Source organism: Thunnus maccoyii, chromosome 11 (genome assembly GCF_910596095.1).
Source record: "Thunnus maccoyii chromosome 11, fThuMac1.1, whole genome shotgun sequence".
NCBI lineage: Eukaryota > Metazoa > Chordata > Actinopteri > Scombriformes > Scombridae > Thunnus > Thunnus maccoyii.
The window spans coordinates 20,790,831-20,815,053 of NC_056543.1; the positions used below are offsets into that span (position 1 = coordinate 20,790,831).

Consider the following 24,223-nt stretch of genomic DNA (forward strand, 5'->3'; position numbering starts at 1 on the left):
CTATCACAAATGATAGTTCATTTGGAATTGGATAACAGATGGTGGTGATGTTGTCACTCAAAAGAGCAGGGCAAGTAATTATTGTTATCCGTAACTAACACTGTTACTGACTGCTTCTAGCACACTGAAATCATTACTTTTGAGTTACAATCCCCTATTAAGAAAATAACCTCTACTTATGAATTATTTGAACGATTATGCTAATTTTCGTTTAAGTGCGCATTCTCTATTTTCACATTATTTGATCTTATTTTATCATTATTATTAGCAAGTGAGTTTTATTTTCCATCTTATGTACATCTTTTTTTCATGTGAAGCACTTAATGCATGTTATTTTTTTTGTTGTTAAGACCCTTGAGCTACACTTTTTACATGAAAGGTGCCATACAAATAGTTATTATCATCATCATTATTATTATAATTAATTATGTTATGGTTGGACAATCCTTAAAAATCAGCATATCAGGTAAAAACAAACAAAAAACATACAAAAAAAAAAAAAAAATCAAAAATCAAATACCCAAAAATCACAAAATCTTGGTTCAAGTAGCCTATCCATGTGTTTCATACTACAGGGAGACTGCGCTGAATGAAAATCTTTTTCATTTTATGTTTTTTTTTTTCGAATTTTCTTATCTGAAGAGACAAAATATCTTTTGTGCGTTGGGCGTGTATGAGCTAAAATATTTCGCCCAAAAACAGACCAATGGCAGACAACTCTCTCGCTGTGCATCTCTCTCTCTCTCTCTCTCTCTCTCTCTCTCTCTCTCTCTCTCTCCCTCTCTCTCTCTCTCTCTCTCTCTCTCTCTCTGTCTCTCACCCTATATGACTTCAGTCCTCTGCTCTCTGCGCTCACTCTCTCTCTCTCTCTCTCCATGCAGTTCACCTGGCAAAAGCGCAGCAGTGTGCCGCGCGCCTCCTCTCTCCGGTGCGCACCGATCTTTGAATAAAGCGTGTGATGCCACAGAGAGACACATCTACAGTAAAGGTGACACAATCAACGACAAAAGAAGCAAACTAATTTTCATTTTGGAAGTTGGGAAGCGTTAAATTGCCTCAGTCGAATGATGGACTATGGATGCAAAGTTCTGTTATTTTACCACTTTAGAGGCTCAGAATAAAATTGACAGAAGGTCTGATTTGAACTTTTTGTAACCTCAGTGACACCATAAATCAACAACATGGATCTAAATGAGACATTTACATCGTCCGAGTGCGTCGGAGCGCAGACTTATGCGTTGCAAAGCGGAGACTTTAACGGGAGCTTGGAGACATCAAACATCACCTGCAGCAACACGTCCACACTCCTCATACCTCAGCGTGTGAGACAGAGAGGTGAGCGGCCATTTAATATATTACCCAGAAGTTAATTCAAAGGTGCAACTATGACCTCATTCTGTATGTTGAAGCAGTTTGTGACGTCTGCTCTTGAAAGGTGCTATTTAAATAAACCTGACTTACTTTATCTCCACCTGCTAAAATACAAATACCCAATTCCTTTTATTTCAGTTTAATGTTGGTGCCTGTAGGTTAATCAAGATATGTGAACTCTAAACTGAAGTAAACTGATTATTTATGGTTTTCCTCTCTCTGCAAACAACTACTGATAAAATAAGAATTTGAATATACTTTGTGATAATATATTACTTTAAAATAAAATGTTCTCTTAATATTCCAGTCATTAATCATAATTAAAGGCTTATACAATGAATAACTTTAATGAGGACAATAAACTAAGTGGTTGACACCATTGCAGTATATGTTCATATAGTGCAGATCAGGCTTTAATCATTCACTGGGACATGATCATGATGTCCAGATGTATCAGCCTCTCTTGTTAACATAAAGCTGTGTTGTTGTTTTCATTATTTGAATGCAAACAGGGGATTAATCCATAAAAAATAATATCTGGACTGTGCCATGGTCATACTGCAGCATTCTGCTGATTCTATGTGAAATATCTATTATATTCTATATGCCAAGCATTTCCAAGCACTTTATCCAAATTGAGAGTCTAAGGATGGAGCGGACCGCATGTGGTGCACTTTGAAAAAGCCTTCTGAGGCAAATGTGTTATTTCCAGCTATATTCATAAAATTGACTTGATCTTGTGAACAAGAAAGAACATTTAAGTGCGTCATCACTCCATATCCTCCCAGTCGTGTCTCCACATGCTACTTTATCAATCAACACTTGCCATTTTCTTCCACCTTCATCCTTTAACAGTTTTTTGTCAGTGTATCCGTGTGTTGATGAGGTGTGTGAGGCTGCATGCGTGTAAAAGACTGCAGAGATTGAGCACCTCCATTATCACGGTGAGTGTTGACAGAACCAATTCACCATCAACAATTCATACATACTGCATTATATTCTGAATGATTTTAGTCATTCTTTACCTGTCAACATCTATACAAGCCCGTGATTAGTAATTTCAAGCACCTTGCAGGCATGAGTATAACCCATTATACTGGGCTAAATTGGTGCTCTGAAAATTACAAGCCACTCAGGACAAGTACAGATCAAGACCGATGTGTCTCATCTCTGCAGAGAATTGCTGCAGCATATTTAAGTTGGGAGCCTAAAGCAGTTTTATTCTGCACTATTAAGTAATATTAATGGCCCACATGCTGTCTCACTCACAGATTCTTGCTTCTTTCCAATTAGACTCTTTCATGGTGTTACTTCTCTCTATTTAGCATTCCTATTTTATCTTCTAAAAGGACCACACACCCATCTCCTGAAGAGAAAAATGAGGATGTCTGACCTTATACAGCTGCTGTCACTGTCATTATTCCTTCCTTCACCTCAGAAATTACTTCTCCATCGTATTCGCTCATTCGCTCTCATCTCCTCTCCTCTGTCCATCACTTTGACACCCTGTCTTTATGAGGCAGATTGAGTTGTGTTACAGTCAGATTCTGTCGCACTCATTTTTCTCCAGACCGGGGATTTCAAAGCAATAAGTCACAGACTTCTCACAGTGTACAGGTTGTGGTTCTTACCAAGGGGATTTGACAAATTATTTTTTCCTCTCTGGTCGACAGTGAAATTACCTGGGTAATGTTCAGGCCTGTCAGAATATATACTTTGAATGTGCTATGGGTGGCGGAAAATGAAATTAATTGAAAACAACAAATGTTTAGCGTTTTTTGTTTAAAGGAGAACTCTGCCAATTTCTATACATCAAAAATCATTTTATAAGTCATTAGGAGTCCTGCTCAGTCTGTGAAAACTGTTGCTTACTGTTGTCTTCTGTAGCTCTGCAGGAGCGTTCTTGAATTGGAATAAATAGCCTATAATCTTGAAGGTTTCACCAGGCTTGGGCTCTGAAACTACAATTAATTAAATAACAAAAAGCCTGGGTTACAAACTGGTGATGTGGAGTATGAGAGATATGGATGTTTACCAGGCAGGAAGGGTCAGACACATTATATTAAAATCTTATCTTGTTTGCTTCCCTTTCTTTATGAAAGCGCAGCGCTAAACTGGAGCCCATGTGTTACTAAACATTTCAGTGTTCACTGCTTTTTGAGATTTATACCATGAATACTGGTGTGACACAGCCACTGAACAGGAACAAACACATCTCAAAGCAAGGAAAAACCTGGTCTGTATTCAGTGTTTTCACATTGAATGCAGCCTGGGTGTCTTTGATTTGGAACAATAACTTGCAGACTGCAGACAAGTGCTTTACTGCACATGACTTGACACCCCTGCTGTAGTGTTGATGTTGGTTGAAGTAGCTTTACAGGATGCCAGTCACACCTTGTTTACTGCAAGTAAGTGAGAATATATTTCTAGAGTCAATAAAGACTGTGTATGAGTTATCTAAGATGCTGGCTGATTGCAGTGCAATTCATCATACAACAATAGGTGGTCATTACTTTGGAGATGATAACGACAACAACAAAAAGGGGGGTTATTAGTCACTTACACGCGGCTGACTTTCCTGTCGAAAACATTTCGACAAAAAAAACCCTCCTCTGCTTTTCATTTTCCCACCACTTGTCTCAGGTCTCCACCTCACCTATTTGTGGATATTTCACTATCTCCATCGCTCACACCCTCTCATCTCACTCTGCCTTTTGAGAGCCGAGGTGTTTAATACATGCCTGTGTGCGCCAAGCAACCAGCATGTTGTTCTGTATTCCGACCGGCGTGACCAGGGGCCCCCGCGGATCGTGCGTTGTAGCCTGTCAACAGAAAGCAGTTTCCTTCAGTGCCTCCATCAAATGTTCTGGGGTGCAGTTGGCTTAGTGGCAAGGTTTAGATGACATTTACCATACTGGATTAGCCACTGGCTGTGACATTTACCAATACATCAGTCTTTCAGGAGCAGAAACTGCTTTTCCCTGATAGGTGCAGTGACACCAGGGCCAACCGGGATGGGAAGTGACACACGCTGCATATGTATGAGACAGAGAAAGGGGGAGAGTAATTCATACTCAGTATGATGTCTGATTTACTGAATGAGAAAAACAGATGAAACCTTAAATATTCATGGATGGAATATGAACCTCATTATACCATTTCACTTCTTATTAATGATCGCCTCTGCCACTGCAGTTAACTTTTCACTTGATTCATTTTAACGTTGTTGTTGACAGTGAATTTGTTGCCCAGTCTTTCACACCCAAGTCTTTAATTGTGGGTGATATAATAGCAATAATGCATTACAGCTGATGTCACACAAGAGGACGAAAAGTTTTAATGGAGTTTGCATTTGCATATTTGAAGTGCACTGTGTAAAATGTATAACATGCATTACACAACATCCTGTATGTATGTGACATATCCAAATATAGACACATTACTGAGATAGTATGTATGGACTCTAATAAGATACAAATGGTATATAAACTGAACAAGTAATGGTTTGTCTTTTGATTTGTCTGACCTGTCAAAATGATTTCACATAATAACAAACAGAAAACCTCTGGAAGATGCAACAAGGGCATTTTATCCTATAACATGCTCACAGTGCGTCTGTCTGTAAACAGAGAGCACACACACACACACACACACACACACACACACACACACACACACACACACACACACACACACACACACACACAAAATCAGCTCCTCACACCTCTAGAGCTACAAGCATCCCTTCTGTCATTTGGCTCCTCCAACTGAAAATAGTACTACAAATAAATGGTGGAGCTGACTGCAAACTAAACATGCCAAATGGCCAGTGTTAGTTTCTTTAATGACTTTTTTCCCATTTGTGTAGTTGAAAGTAAGTAGTAGCTGTAGCATTTTCGCACTGAAACAGAACAACTTGAAGATGTGTTTTAAACTTGCATGAAGCCTCTAGTTTCATTGTGGTGTAGTTTGGAGGTGTGAGCAGGCAGAAATAACAATGACAATGTAGGCAAAGTCAGCAGTAAGAGACTGAAAATATGGGACTGATTGAAAAAAGGAGCTACAGTACGTGCATTGGCCCTGTGCTGTTGATATCAGTGACTGATATTGTGAACGTGAATCACAGATTGACAAAACTTTTTCTGTATTTTTTTAATCCAAAAGATCTAAAAGATCCATCAGCCTCCAAGGGGAAACATTTGCTCCATTGTCAAATGCTGTCAGATTAGTATCTTCTTACTGTGGTTTATTTAAGCAATTATGTGAACATACAAAATAACAATCAGCCTCAAAGCGAAATGTGTTATTGATTATGTCCAATACACTTCTGTGTCATGACAGGGGCAGCAGATGCATGGTATTATTCAGGAGGACTGCATCTGTCTGTATTAGGACTGTATGTTTGTAAAAAATTAACTTTTTACAACAACAAAATAAAAAGGACATAGGTGATAAATCATATTAAATAGACCTTACAGCCTGCTGGTTCAATTTGTTGAAGCAAGTAGTATGTTGGCTGGAAATGTTAGTAACAAGTGCTGTCATTTAGTGAAAAAATCCAAAGCTTACTTAGTTCACTTACAATAATTTATCATGTCAGGCCTTGTATAATATTTGTATAATATTCCTACAGGGACGTAGAACATATCTGGTGGGGTTTAGTGACTTTACAAGGAGCTTAACATACTTTAACATTTAAAGAATTTCCTACACAATATTTTTCTGTCATCGCTTTGCATTTATACCTTGTGACTTTATGCAGTCTTGATCATATCATATGATAACACACATGCTGTTGCAGCTACCCAACAGTGAGTGCATAATATGTTAGATGGATTGGTAATTACACACCAGCACAGACCGGCGCAAATGGGAGATTCCATCAGAGCCAGTGAGCGAACACATACCGACATCACACCACTGCTGCGTTATATGAGCTGTAGCACTGCCATAAATAATGTTTCATAAATTATAAATATATCTGACAGTGGGACATGGGAACTTCAAACCTGGATTAACAAAGTTTTTGGTCACTTGGAAACACAACAGTTGATATAATGAACTTTTTAGCATGAAGTTGCTGGATTACACGCACAGCAGATAATGTTAGCATTCATTTGGAGATGTGTTTGTGTGCACCTGACGAATGTAAGTCTAATACTGTCTCTCCTTTTTGCTCTGTTTTGGTCTCCACCAACTCCTGAAGGAAATATGACTCTTCAGCTGTTAAGTGCTCCATTATGATCACCTGCTAGTTGCCAATTTGTCTGTCTGCTGTTTGGTGCTGAGCAAGTAGTATACAGTTTTTATCAGCTGAAAACAGCTGCCTGTTGTGTCTAGAAAAGATGCTAATAAGAGCAAACCAAAACCATCAACCAAAACAATAAGCTAGAAGATGCTAAAAAGCTCCATAGAGCTGAGGAGAATCGCACAGTTGGTGATAATCCTGGGTTTGTTGCTACGAGCAACCCCTTTCACTGTCTACGTGCTCATTTCATCCATTGTTATTAAAAAATGTTGATCATAGCAGCTTTATATGTTGTCCTTGTATATCTATCATTTGCAATTTTTATTGTTTTTTTTTTTTTTTCAGTTTGTGTGTGTGTGTATTTAGAAAATGGTTCAATCTTTTGATTATTTGTGTCTTCCACTCAAAGTCAAGACACCACTGGCTACTCCTGTAACAATTTAGACAAAAATCAAAATGTTTGCATCTATATACAGATGTGTGTATATATATATATATATATATATATATATATATATTTTCAAATTGATCAAATACCAATACTTGCTTTAAACTAATAATATGTATGCTATTGCTGTAAATGCTCACCACCCAGATTAGTTTGTCTTTTTAAGAAACATTACAAGAACTACTCGATGATAAACTGCATCCTGTTTAAAGTACAGTCACTATAAAAGCCTGCACAGAAACTACAGACTTGTCTGTATGTCTCACACCAATATAACAACTTTGACAAAAAGAAAACATTCCAGTCAAACATGGGCCATATGCCAACAATATTAATTTCAGGATTTAAACAGTCGTGTTTTCTCATGCATCTATTAATCACTGCGGTGAAGCCGTGGAACAGAAGACCACAGTACAAGAGTGCTCTACTTTATGAAACAGAAATAATAATCTGAGTGGGGTGATTAAAACGAATACCTCTGCTCTACACATGAGCAGGAGCAGTTATTGGAAATGCTGGCCTGAAGCAACAGATAAATGTGCTGAGAGAGTTATCAGTGTTTCCCGCACAGCCAGCTAACACATAGGAAAGCTAATTGGCTTTGATTAGGCAGAAGCCAATGTAACATATTTCATTAAGAACGAGAGAGAGAGAAACATTAATAAAGCAGTGTTGGTTCATTTCTCTCACCAATCATCGGGCTGCACATTTTCATTATTCTCTTGAATGCACAATCACATAATGAAACACTTTTAGTTGTTGCCATTTCTGTGATTATGACGAAACCCTGGTGTTCTGTCAGCAGAGCAGCACCCACCATATTAGAGGATACTGCTTTATATTTGCATAGGAGCATGTGAGACAGATGGTGGAGCTACATGTCATTAGATGGGAACACTCTGTGTGCATGTGTGTGTGTGTCTGAGAGACAGAGAGAATGACTGACTTACTGACTATTGCTGACCAAGCATAGCCTGAATCCATCACTAAGCTTGCAAGTGATACAAAAACATTTGAGAATGGCTGGGTGGATACAAGAGCATTCAATCAATTTAGTGACATGACGTCATTCCACTTTAATATATGAACCACATACTGTCCTGGAGCCAACACCTTTCAAATAAGGAATGCCTGGTGTTGCCTTTCACTTGTTTTGTGTTACGACCCTCTAAAAACAGCTCATTCCACAGAAGGCCCAACATAATTAAAGAGTCAGGATAGTTCATAATAATTAAACCAATTTATTAACAAAAAACAACAACTGCTAACAAAAGTTGATGGGCTGGCCAAAAAGAACAAAAAGAAGGGAAGACCCCCAGACCAACTCACAAAGGGTCGTAGGATCTAGGCTCTCCCCAGACAAACCAAAGATTAACAAAGGCAAAGCTAAAGCACAGCAGAACAAACACAAGAACAAACAGCTGCTGCCAAGGCTGGGAAGTGGAGAAGAGAGCTCTCTTTATAGGTCATCCCTCAATCACACCAGATCAGGGCCACCTGGGAGAAAGCACAACACATGATAAATAGAATATCACAGTTTATACATATCCTATCCAGCAGAGGGGGAGTATGTAACATTTTGGAAACACGTCCTGCTACCTTGGACTGAAGCGAACACTAGCTTACTGGGAATAACGAGTGGTGCACATGGGTTAGCATTAACTACTTTAGCTAAATTGTGCTAACAGGGCAAAAGCAGTAGTGAAGACTGCATTTCCCATGAGCACCACCACCTCATGTCATAAAAATATTGACTAGCATGTGTATTTGCAGTCTGCATACCCTAAATGGTTTTGTCTGATTTCGTGGGGAATCCGACAGGCAGGCAGGCAGGCATTTACAATAACCATATAGAAATAGCCACTCTTCTCGCTGAGGGTCTCATTTGTTTATGTAGGTCATCTAGGGGCATCAGAGGCATCATGGGACTGTTTCATAACCAGTTTAAAGTTCCTTGTAGTAACTTTAATGAAGCAATAATTTCCAAAATGACCACAAGCACAAAATCTAGTGATTGGGACCATAATGACTCGTTGAAAAAAATGATTGACTTAGTATTTGTAAGATGTTGATGCTTTTTTTTAAAGGGAGTCAATTGGAGCCAGGGATTTTTTGGAGCCCACATCTGGAGGTCATTGGTGACATTACACTTTAAGGGAATTCCGCATTGGCTTCAGCCTCAAGCCGTGGTAGTTGCCGCTTGGGGCAGGGCAGCTCCAAATGGAGCAGGCTAATAGCAGCGAGTAGGCGGGACTCCTAGAAAGACGCAGGGTGTCATTAAAGAGATAGTGGAAACTAAATTTGTCTGCCATAGCCAACTGCTCCATCAACATTATGCTTCTGTTGGTGCACAGGTCACCATTTTACAGTATCTTAGATAGCTCATTTTAGCTATATTTCAACTTCAGACTTACACGATTTTTTAAAGTTTTCATTCATGTTAGCTCTCTACATGTCTCATTAATGTTACTGTTATATTTCCTTTCAGTAATTGTCATCTGATGGTTAACAACAATTGTGATTGGATATTTAAATATATTTTATTTTTTTTTAAAATCTAATAAGATAAATGCAAACATTTAAATTAACATGATACATACACAAAACTGTGTCATAAATCTGTCTTCTTGAGTGCATTTTTACCACTTGGCTAGTGCTGCTTACAGTTGTGTAAATATTCCACATGAGTGTTTGACTGTGATTTGAGTCTAGAACTATCACAGACACTGTAGTTACTCTACCTCCTACTTATTTCAAGCCTTGCCTATTTGGAGCTTATAGTCTTGCCCACTTGGAGCTGGCACTGATCTGCAGAGATATCCCTCTCATACGCATTGGGAGAAGTCAAATCCTGTCTTTGATGTTCTTCAGTTTCATGCCAGTATTTAGATTTTTACAGCTCGACCGGAACCTTGCGCTGCTTTTTGATACACAGGCAGATGAGTGGAGGTCAGATTATGCGCCTCTGCCAGATGTGCACAATTTACATATATTACATAATATTTACACTCCAGGTGGATTACTGTAAATCAGTCTGGTTTAGGATCAGTTTCATCAGAAGTGAGAAAGGAAAGGAAATATGGCTGTTATGTTTTGTGTTCCTGAAGTTATTGATCAACTATAAAACATGAATCTATTATGGTGTAATTACCTCCTATTCTTAAATAAAGCACTCAGATGGCCTGTGGTGAAATAACAAATCTACTACACAAACTAAAAAGCTGCTTTACTTTGCACTTGAATGAAAATGTCATCAGAGATGAGTCACATATCTGTGTAGCTGGCTTTGCTGCTGTTTCTGTTTAATAAACCTTTCAACTTTTAATTGAGAGCAGAAGGAAAAGAAATGTACAGAGAAAAAAAAGCAAAGAAGGCACACCACAGAAGACTCCTGAGATGGAAAATGGTGAAAAAGTGTAGTGAGAAAAAAAAGAAAAAAAGACAAAGATAACAATCACTTTGAGAAGCTGTTTGTGGTATATTTTCAGGGGATTAAGACTTAAGACTTGAGTGTGTTTGGTTGCACATGCTTCTACAACTGTGTCAATGAAGTTTGGGCTTATGTGTGTGATGCAATTGTGTCCTGCGGATGGGGTGTGGATGGCGCCTCTAATCCCCAGGATACAGACACAGTAGGTAACCCATTAAAGAGTGTTGTGTCTAAGCAGGGAGCGAGGTGGAGATAACAGAGAAAGCAGATAACATGGACTTTACAGGATATGATCCAGTGAAGCTGCTAATGGTTGAGGGCACAAACAAGCTTTGGGCTACAGGCTACAGTAATTTTGTACTTTACAGTACTTTGTACTGAAGATGACGGACTTTACTTTGAGGGTGGTTAATGTTCATGTTGAATTCTCTTGATTGTACTTGAGTTAAATGGTAAAGTAAAACATATGTTTTGTTGTTTTCTACTCTGAGACGTTTTCAGATGTGATTCAGCATACTGTCAGATCTTGCAATGTTTACTTTTTCAGTATAGGAATTGATGCATTATATGGCTCTAAAAATGCAGCTGAAAATAAGCAAGTAAAAACATTAATATGACTGGGCTCATTCTGTCCCCAGCTGGTGACAATAGAGACCTATTTGGACAAAAATGAGCAGCAGGGAGAGGCATGTACATCATGTGTGTAAATCTGTTAATAAGTGTGTCTTTTTAATGCCATGTTGATGCAGTACTAGGAGCAGCACCTGCTCCACTCTCTGTGATGTGCAGTCTTTCACAAACAGCTGATGTAACTGATGTTTTATTGGCATAGTCTTTATGATCATGATTATGTCAAAGTCTAATATTGCATCATTTTTAGGAAAACCATTGGCTACAAACTGGCTAAAGAGCAGCAGCAACAACATGCCATTGCAGTTCCTGATATAGCTGTAGTAGAACTTATGGGCAAAACACACACACACACACGCACATACAATCACACACACACACACACACACACACACACTCATTGCATGGTTATACACAGCTCTGTTAGCTCTGTTTGGATCAATAAAGACAGCATGGTTGTATTGATCATCATGTAAGACAGAAGTGATGAATTGGTTTACAAGGACAAAGCTCTTCACACTCTAACTTATCCTTTGCTGCTGTCTTTTGCCGTACTAGAAGATGACCATACAGTGCGGATCCTGCTCTACTCACTCATCTTCTTCCTGAGTGTGTTCGGCAACCTGCTGATCATCGTGGTGCTGACGGTCAATAAGCGCATGCGCACCGTTACCAACACCTTCCTGCTGTCGCTTGCAGTCAGTGACCTGATGATGGCCGCCTTCTGCATGCCCTTCACCCTCATCCCCAGCATCCTCAAGGACTTCATCTTCGGAGCTGCCATGTGCAAGATAGTGTCTTACCTCATGGGTGAGAGAAGGGAAGGCGGTGAGGGAAGGAGGGGGGAGTTAGAGGACGTGAAGAATGAGGGTTGATGATTGATGAGAAGGCAGACAAAATTATCTAATTTGGAGGTGAAAAACAATGGCTAGAATAAAGACGTCCATCACTCAGGTATTAATACCTGAGTGATGGACGTCATCACTCAGGTATTAATACCTGAGTGATTTTGGAAACAACCCTGGACTTGGTTGTTATATCCAGATTAATGAAAATGTTAAGAGAAATGTAAACTTTGGCACACTTCTGCAAAATTCACATTACTTAGTCAAATACCTTATTCAATGCATCAATTGCCCATAAAATATACAAAACAACCAATTGTAGGTAGCATGTTGTTTTTATATAGGGAGTACAAGTGTTGTTTTACGTTCTCTAATGTCAATCTTCATCCATATTTTAAATTTGAAGAACTTAAGTGAATAAAGTTCTGTAGTAAAATGAGTAAAATTAAAATAATATAGCAAAAAAATCACTTTTGCTTTCTCAAACACTATGTTAGCTTTTGTTGAAATGTCTTGCTGTAGATTAATTACTATGCATCTAATATTCTTAGATTAAATTTATTTTACTATTTTTAGTAAATTTACTAACATAAATCATGTCACAGGGGGCATTTCAGTAGATTAATAAAATGTTTATGTTGTAGGTAATTCTATGATTCACAGACAATTTTTACCCAACTACAAATCCAACAGGAGAACTGTGTCTTTTAGAGGGACTAGCGATATCTATCTATGGGCTTGAAGTGTGAAGTATCTTGAAGTGTTTTTAGGTAAAACCAGTCAATATGTGAAGGTGCCTTTTATGTTTTGGTCAACTAAGCTGTCTGAAGAAGACAAATACAACTGTTTCAATATAATCTTTATATGATACTAATAAAATATACATGTGCCAATGGCTATTGACAGCCTTTTTTGATAGAGCACAGTTATATCTTCTGTACAATATATGATGGGAATTTGAGTCAAGATATGAAAAGACACTTTGGAAATGTTGGGGAAAGTTCAGGATTGTTGATAGAAATAATATATAGATATAAAATAATCTATCCCAGCTCAAATTCCTTGAAAATTTTAGAGAATATTGTCTTAATGATATCACTCTTTGATTTGATGTAAACAATGGAGCCATTTCATTGCACTTGCCATGGTCCTCCTTTGGATTTCATCAGGCTTTCATTGATCAGGCAACATAGTGAATGGTCACCACACCGACCCTTGTTTAAATGGTCTTAATGGAAGTTTAGAGTAGTCACATCTCATTTATTGTATTGTAGAAAAATAAGCCCAGACATTTCAGCTAATGCTTTTCTCAGTGTGCAGGTTACAGACAGAGAACTATAAGAATTCATCAAAGAAAATCCAGAGACATTTTCTTATAATAAGGGCTGCCATAACTATAAGATCTCATAACTATAAGAATGCACCATTAGTTTATGAATGAAATATTTAATTCATATTTACATCAATTAATCTATTACAATTTTACAGAATTACCAGTCAGTTTTCAAAACAAAAAATCTTTACCTTTACCTCACGTCGTGCACCTGCTGTCCTACAATAGCCTACTTTCAAACCTCTTACACATTACAATGACATTTCAGTCTGATTATTGGGTTAATCCCACATTGCCTTGTGAAGTGACTGACTTGCATCCCATAAAAAGGTCGGCCCATTATTTTACTGCTGAGACGTAACTCCATTCGGATGCAGCTTCCACATCGATTTATTTTACTTGTGAACTTGAACCGCAACAACCATGGAAACAAGTAGCAATCAGGATGTTAACAACTTCTCCGACCTCCTGTCCATCACTTTACAAAAGGTATAGATTTCCATTGAACAGAATTACATCCAGAGACAATTTTCATTATCTTTCCCAACTGTGGGAGGTTCATTGGTGTCGAGCCTTAGTGGGATGTGTTTGTGCCTATTCAATTACGTACTTGTAATAAAGTACGTAAAGTGTTTCCATGTTTCCAGTGAGACTGTTTGCAGTATGTTGTAATTCTCCTTGCTCACTTCAAGGGAAATCTGTGTTTCTGTGTAAGGCGTTCTCTTCCTTGTTGCTATATGTATATACATCAAAAACTGAATCATCTTCAGTCAACTGAAGACTCAAGTTTCTTTCTTTTCTAACCACTTTTTGTTCCATGTATGCTATCAATCATTTAAGGCAGAGTCAGTTTTTTTAATAGATGAAATGTTTACCCTTGACAAGAGGTCCTCTTACAGACCCTTTACTTAAAGGAATAGTTTGACATTTGGGAAGTACGCTTGTTTGCTTTCTTACCAAGAGTTAGATGAGAGCACTAATACCACTCTCATGTTTGAACAATAAATATTAAAATACTTCCGCCAGCAGCCGGTTACCTTAGCATGAAGACTGGACACAGGGGTAACAGCTAGTCTGGTTCTGTCCAAAGGTAACAAAATCCTCCAACTAGCACCCTAGTCTTTAAGCTTACTGGCTGCTAGATACAGCTTGATATTTACTGTACAAATATTTGTACAGTTAAAAATTTTCTCATCATGAAAATGAATAAGCATTGTATCCCAAAATGTCTAATTATACCTTTAAGTAACAGCATAGTACTATATACTCTGTTACAAGTCCCACATTCAAAGTATTACTTAAGTAAAAATACAAAAGCAGTATCAGCAAGATATACTAAAAGTATCAAAAGTATCCATTATATATTTATATTATAATATATAATATCTTATTGGATTATTTGTAATTGATGCATTAACATGTGTAGCAGCATTTTAATATAGTAGCTGGTGGGGACTGAGCTAACCTTTATTATTTTACTGTTGTGTTAAATTAACAAGTAATTAGTAATAGTAACTAAAGTAATTAGTAACTAGTAACTGTAGCTGTCAGATAAATGTAGTAGAGTAGAAAGTATAAATCTCCACCTGTACTTCAGTAAATGTAGTACTTTCCACAACCAACTTTTACCATACACAAGGAAAATGAAGAGAGGAAGTTAGGAGAAGAGATACCTTATAACATTGAGGATGAGTAGAGTAATAGATTACAAAGAAACTCAGATCCTTGAAAGAAACAGATGTAATAGAACATTTTTATCCTCTCCTGGACTTGCATGCATAAAAATATAGCAGTAAATGAAAAAGAGAATCACTGAAGTCAGCATCAGAGAGTAATGAGTCATATTAAATATATGTGGAAGTTAGGGACTAATAAATTAACAAGAGAAGCCATCTGACAACTGAATAGAAAAGGTGGATTAAGTAAAGCACAGGGCTTTGAGTAAAGAACCATTATCAGGATGCACCGAGGAAAAGTGGACAACCCCTAGAGAGAGACTGTTGGCTGATTGTTCTTTGCTTCAGCAGGTCTAATCTAAAGCTGCCCTCATAGGTACAGACAACATAGTGCATCCCTGGGTCCTGACTTACTTACACACACACACACACACACACACACACACAGTTTGTATTCTCGCTGAGAACGTGGATGAAAGAGGTAAAGAGTAATTTCCCGTCTTGCCCTGTCAGGAGGGAGATGGCAGATCACGTCAGGGGCGCAGGCCAACGTGATTTCCTCTGCCACAAGACTCTGATAACCATCCCCTCCTCTTCGCCTTACACCATATTCATTTGCAAGCACATCTCCACAGAGCTGCACATTTTGTTCTCAGTTTTGATTGCAGATATTACGTGCACATCAATAAACATGTTTTTGTCACTTCTTATTACAGGCCCATACTCTATTCTGAGCACAGAGTGGCAATAACTTTTCACTCATCAAATAAAAGATATTTGAGAACAGACAGCCGCATATATGTTTACTAACTTTTTAAATAATGTTTTGTGTTTCTACAGGCATATCAGTGAGTATCTCTACATTTAGCTTGGTTGCCATAGCAATTGAGCGCTACAGCGCAATCTGTAATCCCCTGAAATCACGGGTGTGGCAGACCCGCTCCCACGCTTATAGGGTGATTGCTGCTACATGGGTGCTGGCCTTCATCATCATGATCCCCTATCCAGTAATCAGTCAACTGGAGTCTTTTCAGCGCCCTGACAACACGACTGCTCACCAGTGTCGCCCCAAGTGGCCCGTCGCAATGGTAGAGCAGACCTGGTGAGTCTGTTTGTGTTTTAAATTGTCTGTCCTTTAGATGAACTGATTCTTTAACACAGTCTTACCTCTAATAAAATCCACTCGTCTGCTTGTCATTATAAAGAGAAAGTCTTTTTTTATCTTACACCATGTCTACACAGAAAGTGTAGTGTGAGCAGCACGTTTGGCAGAGCAGCAGGAGCAGGGACTGCTCCGTCTGTGTGTCTACACTGGAGGCGTTCAGGTACAGTGTTGAAGGTAGTTCACCCGTGTTTTGGGAAAGCTCAGAGCCCAATACACAATGACTGTTGTTATGCACGTAAAACGGAAGAAAATAGGGTTGAAGCCTAAAAATATGCTTCAGGCATAGCGCATGAGACACATGAGCCATTACGTGGGCTGTATAGACATCTGGATTGATTAACATAGAAGCGTACTGTTTACTGTTCTGTCAGATACACATGACATGGATGACTGAAAAATGCAGCTGAGATTCGTTCAGTGTAGACATGGTGTTGTTATATCAAGATAGTTTAAGCAAGTGTGTGTAACTTTTGCTAAACAGCAGCCACAGTGGCTACATATGGTAATTACAGGATGATGGCACATTGAATTTGTCTTCATTTAAGATATTCTCTTGAGTCAGTTGCTTTATGTCACGACACAGAAAACTGCGTTTTTTCAGTCATCAATCTCATGTGTTTTTTTATTGCTTTAAGTCGATTTTCTTTTTCGTTTTACCTGCACAACTACAGTGACCTACACTCAATACTGTGCCTAAACACATCTTATGTAGACACACCGCTGCTGCTCTTCTAGCATACTGCTCATACTAAGCCTCCTGGTGTAGAACGATGTTAAAGGCATCATCATGTTTATCTGTGATATGCTGAAATGTACTATAACAGGTACACAAGTACAAAACAGCCATGAAGTCAGCGAACTTACTCATTAACTTCAGTTACATAGCATATACATATGTTTGCTACCATTAGCTAACATTAGCCACGATAATTGGTCATACCAAACCATGTAAGGCTGTTATTTTGTGTACTGATATGGTGAGATTCTGCTATTTTTGAGCATAGCAGACGATATATCTTAATAAGCATGCACTACTTAGAATATTGAAATGTACGGGGCTACACAGAAGAAAAAGTCAGTCTGACTTCTTAGAGGTAACTTCATTTGTCATCGACATTGTTCTTTTAGGGTATTTTACAATGAGGATTTTTGCTCTCTGCAGGCTGATCTGTCAGGGAAACTGTAGGTTTAACTGGGTATTAAAAAATTTAATTTTGTACAGAGAGGACATCTTACACAAATCCAAGACCATGTTAATGTTGAAATAGTCACTTGCACAGTTAGAAATAGAATTAACTCCAATTGACTGTGCAGGAATACTTTCGATTAACCACAACAAAAGTCTGAACAGCCATCACCTTGGCACTATAATGTGACTCCCACCAAGGTCCTATCAAACCATTCACTGTTCAGTACATCTCATTAACAGATTAAAAAGCACAAAATCAATGGAAGAACAAGTAGAGATTAGTGAGTACATCCAAACCACACACAAACATACACAGTTTATTTAGTGTCCATACACCAGTGTCTTCTGCTTAGACTTTGTGGATCTATTTATTTTTATAATGACACACTGTAACAAGGCTTCCAGCTGCAGTAATCCGGTTGAACCATGATTCTCACCAGACTCACCTGTTGGGCACTTCACGACTTGAGTTTCTTCCTGATGAAGATGATAAAAGATTTTGGTAGTGCTGTAATGTAACCAGAGATATATAGTAGCTGTTTATCTTTTCTTAACTTGAGCATCAGAACAGAGCATCAATTTCCAGAGTAAACCAGCCAACAACAGCAAATAAAATACAACTTAACATGAAACTTGCCATCAGATCATCCATCTTTTTTTACTCTCCCGGGGCTTGCCATTGGGACGATGTTCTGTTTTGTATCAAATAAACTTTAGATGAGATGCTATCTAGATGCGTCTGTGCCTTTCAGCAAAGCATGCTATACTGAAACATCTCATTTGCTTCGATGTTTGGGCCTGGAGCCAGTGTTTAATTCACTTTCTGTCCATTGGGTGTTTTCGTGGAAACATTAGGACAGACAAAGACAACAGGCGAATGTGTCGCACTGGGAGCAGGCTTTGGGCTCATTTCAGTCAACCCTGTATTTTTGCACAGGTGAAAATTATGTTTCAACTGACCTTAGGCTTGCTTATATGTGTATAAATGAGTGCATACTGGACTGAGTTACGTCATGTATTATTATTATATTTGAGTCACAGAGCTAAGCACCTATTTTTCTGAAAAATAAATGCATTATGATCTTTGAAAAAAATACTGTTTATGAACACTTAGGTAGTGGAAAAGTATTTCCAGAAGACTCAAAGACTCCATCTAGATGAAAAATATTACATCTGCTGCATGAAAGAAAGAAATTTTGGACCTTCACTTCCTTTCGAGTCACCTGGATATTACATATCTCCTTGCTTTTTTTGGTCAACACATGAAAAATATAAATGTATTATTTTGTATGAAAATATATAATAATAGAATGATAGACAGTAACAGAGAGACAGTAACATCAGTATAAACAAATACAACAATATAATTGATAGCAAAATGTTTTAATTTTGGTTTGCGTTGTACGATTTGAGCAAGGACATTTCTGGCTACCATCTTTGTTTGGATTAGAAAAGAGTTGCAACTTGGGAAATGGGTTAAAAACTTTCTTTTATCGTGCAGCAGACAGATGGTTGCTGAGAAATAGCTTCAGAACAGCAGAAATATTCTGTGTTTTTCATTTGTGCAGAACCAATGCTCACCTCTGTCACTCCAATGTCATAGTAATACATGAGAGGTACAATCTCAGGCCACATGGGAACCTGCATTCATCTTTATCCTTGTGCTACTGTGAACTTCCAGGTGTATGCATGAACGTTTTATTAATACCTCTTTTGTGTCTGTTTTAGGTACATTCTGCTACTGCTTGTGCTTTTCGCTATTCCAGGGGTGGTGATGATTGTGGCCTACGGACTCATCTCCAGGGAGCTTTATAGAGGCATCCAGTTTGAGATGGGCCACAAAAAAGACTCTACCGGTGAGGTCATGTACACTACACATGGAAAACATATGGAAAGACATATTGAAAAAGGAAAATATTTCAATATTACACATGTTAACACAAGTGTCACATGTTACCAAAACAAAAGAAAGCAGTGAGAGGAAGAAGCCATAAACTAGAGGATCGTTCTGTGGCATCCACACCAATAACAGGCCAAATTACAATTTGTTTAAAATCGGTATCCGGTTCCTATGACACATCCATGCAAAGAGTGGATAAAACAAAACATCAGACTTTAACGTGAGTCAACATTGGGTTGTTTTTTGTGTGTCTCTCTAAATGAATGTCATCACACTACCCATCCAGGCCCTGATGTTAGTCACAGGTAATTTGGAGGAATTTCATTTTAACCACATCAATTTCATTAGCACTGTACAATCACTGTAATGTGTGCAGGTCAAGTGAAACATAACCTTTTGTGAGCACATGAGAGTGTGTCTGGGATGACAGCAGCATGGAGTGTGTTAGCTGATGCTCCATTAGAGGATGGAATTGGCTGGCAGCTGTAGGCCTGGACATCACCATCTGTTTGGTCTCAGAGTGTGAGAGGTTCTCTGAAAAAAAAGAGCTTGAGAGACAAAGACCATAGGGCACAAAAACAAACAGGAAATCTGGAAGAAAAAAAAAGGATAAAAAACACTCTCGCAGAGATTTTAAAATCACCTCTTGGAAAATGTGTTTAATTCAATAATCCAGGAGTGGTTTAGCAAATCGCATTTACCCTCTCTACAGTACCAGTTCCTGTTTATATTTACTTGCCTAGGCGCTCTTATTTCTGTATTCAGTGTACTTTGTCCTTTGAAGAAGCAGAGCACAACTATTACATTTCATCAATAAATTGCAATTTCCCCTGATGGAGGATTTCTGAGGCTGTGGAAGAATTACTAGTCACTCTTCTTTCCATTAAGGTGAGCAGATGCTCTTTAAAGAGCTGTATTTCACTCATAATAAATCATACAAATGGGCACATGTCAGAGATGTGGGATGTGGTGGTTTGGTTTAGATTTTTGTTTATACAGCTGGATAATGGACAGCATATGATTTTCCTGGTCAAATATATATTTTTTAATCCAGTGGCACAAACTGTCAAATATATACAGTTTCCCAAGATACAGAAAAGGATCCTTGTGGTTGTTCAGGCAGACACAGAGGTAGTTTCATTTTCACATATTCCACATATACTGTATAATAATGTCCCATCTCTACCACAAAGCAGTCAGACAGAGACTTCAAGGAAAGATGATCAGTCGTGTAAGCAAGTGTGCCAAAATGACATGTGTTTATGTTCAAGTGACAAAGCCCTCTAACATCCGTAGTAATTTTGACAGGAGCAAATAAGGAAGTCAGGTGACATTATTATTGAGCGACAAATCGAGTTGCATCACGCACATAAGGAGAAACTTCACAGATGTTCTTCTCTCTATCTCAAACATGCACTCACTACAAGATTTGAAAATAATGGCACATCACACACAATAGGATATTATACAGGATTATCATGCCAGAGGGAGCAATGCACCACCTCACATGATCTCACGTGATCTCATGGGGAAGCAGAATAGAGACTGACATGGTGCCACAACTTCAAGTATAACTTGAAGCCTGACAAGATGAATTATCATGTGATCTTGTGATATCGTGATCTCGTGAATCCAGCTGCCTCACAACGTAACTTAACTCCCACGATGCACATGACATAGCCATGAAGTCACATCCCCCCTGCAGTAGCTTCCTAGCAGAATTTGAGTGTGCAGTTACCCTTTAAGGAAATTGTCATTTTAACCTAAACCACTATGTTTTCCTGACCTTAACAAAGTACTTATTTTATCCCAACCATCATCTTTCCCTTGAACCTAACCAATCGTTTTTGTACCTAAACCTAATCTTAACCATAGCGTTCTCACATCATAAAGCATATTTCTTTTTCAACAGTCATTTGTCACTGTTTTGGAAGGCACAGACAGATAATATCATCCTGCCAGTTACTGCCAATAGGGGCACCAGATAAGAAAACGCTTCTATGTGTTGTGTATGGACCAACAACATACTGTATTTTATCGTTTACTTTGGAGGGACAGACAAAGCTGCCTCCACCTACTCAGCATTCAGTTGTATGTAAACATTTCTTTAAATATATATTTATGTTCATCAAATGTTATGTATCTCAGGTTCTTCTGGGCTGGAGGGAAAGACAGTCTGTATCAACCTCCTCCGATTTGTTCCAAAGCATCATCAAACTAAATTAAAACCAAAATTTATAAAACTGCTGATAAAGCGTCAGTGTATGCAGACACCCAGTCTCATATAAACAGAACCATGTATGTGTCCCTGTCAGTTTTGGAGTATATCCCATCCTTACCAACGTCTGCATAGTATAATAAAAGCATAAAATGTCACAAAATGGAAATGTTTCTCATATATTAGGGTATTAAGTACAAATACAATGTTTGTTGTTTTATTACATTTAATTCACAGGAATACTTTTCTCTTTTTCTGTGCTTTCACATACAGATGTGAAGAATGGCCTGACCTCCACTGTGTCTGGTGGCAGTGATGACGGTGATGGTTGCTACGTGAATGTTGTCCAGCGGCCTCACTCGATGGAGATGTCAACCATGGCTGCCTCTGGCAAGGTGCTCAAGGCAGACCGGCCACGTAGCAACACATCTGAGGCCAAGCTGGAGGCCAAGAAGCGAGTCATCCGCATGCTGGTGGTCATTGTTGTCCTGTTCTTTCTCTGCTGGATGCCACTGTACTGTGTCAACACCTGGCGGGCTTTCGATAACATCTCTGCCAAACATGCCCTCACAGGGTCGCCCATCGCTTTTATCCATTTGTTGTGCTACACCTCTGCCTGCGTCAACCCCATTATTTACTGCTTCATGAACACGCGTTTCCGCAAAGCCCTGCTTGCCACTTTCTCTTGCTGTGCTGCACCTTGCCATCGTCGTCGTCGTCGCGGGCTACGGGACAACGAGGAGGATGTTATGGCAACAGGAGCATCCATGTCCAAGTTCAGTTACACTACAGTCAGCACCATGGGAACCTGCTGAAGCAGATGGATTCAGGCACAATCCAGAAGAGACAGTTACTACGGCAACACAGCACCCCACATCCTTTGTCTGTAGGCCATTTCTGTGCTCATAGGGATTGTAATGTGGAGTGGAAAAACTGGCCATATAATGTAGCAGTGTAGAAGCTTCACCTATGACTGTGAGTAAAATTATAAAGGGATTATTTCATGAACCCCAGTCTTACAGTGTAAATACCTCCATAGCTATATTGAAAAAGCACAAAAAAACAGAATATACAGTTATCTCTTGTCACAGGACCAAGGAAATGTGCTCGCTTAGATGTTAAAGGTGGGGCGTGTGTGTGTGTGTGTAGTTGCAGAGGATGTGAGTAGTGTTGGGCTGTATGATATGTGAGGGCGGCAGGCTTGATAACTTAGTAGTTGTTATGTAGCTATAAAAATAAGGCTATTTGCTATGTAATTTTCAAATTGTGTTTTATATTTTGCTGCCAGTTGTTAGTGTTTATCCGTATTCATGATGGTTATTCAATTGCATTGTGGACTAAGTGCCTGCTTCTAAATGCTGTCGTATTTGTCTACTGTCGAGTTGCCTCATTCATCACAGGTACCATAATCACAGCAAATTGCAACCTGAGGAGTGTGAAAGTGGAGTTTAAAGACTCAAAAGATCCTCTAAACAAGTTGAAAGTCCTCCACAGAAGTTGAGAATCTCCAAATGAGAACTGATAAATGATAAATGAGAGTCAGTTCTACATGACTCCATGGCTTGCAGAAAACACTTCAGTGGTATAAACAGCTTAGATGGGCTGTGGTCATGCCTTGTGTTGTGGTTGTGAACTGTACCGCTAGCCATCTTTGTGTTTTTGGGGGCAAAATTTTTGCTGCAATGTTTGTTTGTAATCTGTCCTCGTAGTTGCACAGTGATTTGACTCTTTGAATTCTGTGTCTTTCTTATATTAGGGCCTCTAGTTTGAGGGCAGTTGACTGATGTAGTTGGTTGATAAGTAGTACCCAGCACTTTGTGGATACATCAGGATAAGAAACATCTGGGTAGAAAGCCTGGAGGATAGGTTTTTAAATCAACATTGATATATTCTAGATAACATATTAGAAAAACTCCATAAACACACTTGAGGACAACAGGAAGTCCTGTGCATTGCAAGGAATAAGGACACAACATAGAATAAAACAAAACAAAACAAAGCAAAAAAAAACTTAACAATAAAAAACCTCTAAACTTGTTAAACATTTGTTAAAAAAAGTTTTAGAAAAATTATAAGATGTTATATATTAGATTTACAGATATTACTGCATTCAACACTTAAATGAGACAGTAAGTGACAGTGTTCTGAAATAAAAATGATGCTAAATGATAAGGTGATAAGATTTTTTTTCCTCAAACCATCAGTAGATTAGCTCAAGTCTCATCACCAGCTACTAATTATGTTGTGTGTCTGGTGTGTCAAATTTGTGAACCAAACTTTTGCACTGCTGATATAAATTAAAGTTTACCACTCCAAAACTAGAGGCCTTTAGAGCGAAAGTTTACATTGCTTCTCTCAAGACCAACTGAACTGTGTCTAAACGAAGACCCAGAACACGTTAACTCTATTTCAAGAATATTGTATTTAAAGTATTTAGTGACACAAACCAAATAATTTACATAATATACAGTATGTTACTCATGCTACTTAGGTTGGCTGAATAATAGGCTTGAATGAGATATTTGTTGTTAATCTGTTGCATTTTAGTGTACTTAGTGAAGCAAAATAAGATTTTAATGTGCTCAGCAAACCATTTGACTCAATGACATCAAAGGTCTACGTTTATGATTCGAAGTTTAGGCTAAAACAAGGAGTCCCTTTTTGTCATAAATTGTAGCTTACTGTAGCTTATGCATACAGTAAATGTTACAAATATGTTTGTTACCACAAATATTGTCTGTTAACATCCAGGACTGTTTTAACTGCGCAA

General features: G+C 38.4%; 1 protein-coding gene across 1 annotated transcript; it reads left to right on the plus strand.

The window, feature by feature from the left end:
* The first annotated feature begins 896 nt into the window (after window positions 1–896).
* Window positions 897–23,438, plus strand: LOC121907018 (cholecystokinin receptor). The gene is made up of 5 exons (XM_042426321.1): window positions 897–1,335; window positions 11,686–11,937; window positions 15,822–16,083; window positions 19,064–19,191; window positions 21,727–23,438. Exons 1-5 carry the CDS (start codon window positions 1,182–1,184, stop codon window positions 22,266–22,268), a joined length of 1,338 nt encoding a protein of 445 aa, XP_042282255.1. The 5' UTR covers window positions 897–1,181; the 3' UTR covers window positions 22,269–23,438.
* Window positions 23,439–24,223: the final 785 nt, after the last annotated feature.

Bases quoted from the DNA above. Each gene is read 5' to 3' on its own strand.
- LOC121907018 (XM_042426321.1), top strand. From the start codon at position 1,182: ATGGATCTAAATGAGACATTTACATCGTCCGAGTGCGTCGGAGCGCAG. The intron at 1,336-11,685 runs GTGAGCGGCCAT...TTGCCGTACTAG, and splicing joins TCAGCGTGTGAGACAGAGAG to AAGATGACCATACAGTGCGG. The intron at 11,938-15,821 runs GTGAGAGAAGGG...GTGTTTCTACAG, and splicing joins GATAGTGTCTTACCTCATGG to GCATATCAGTGAGTATCTCT.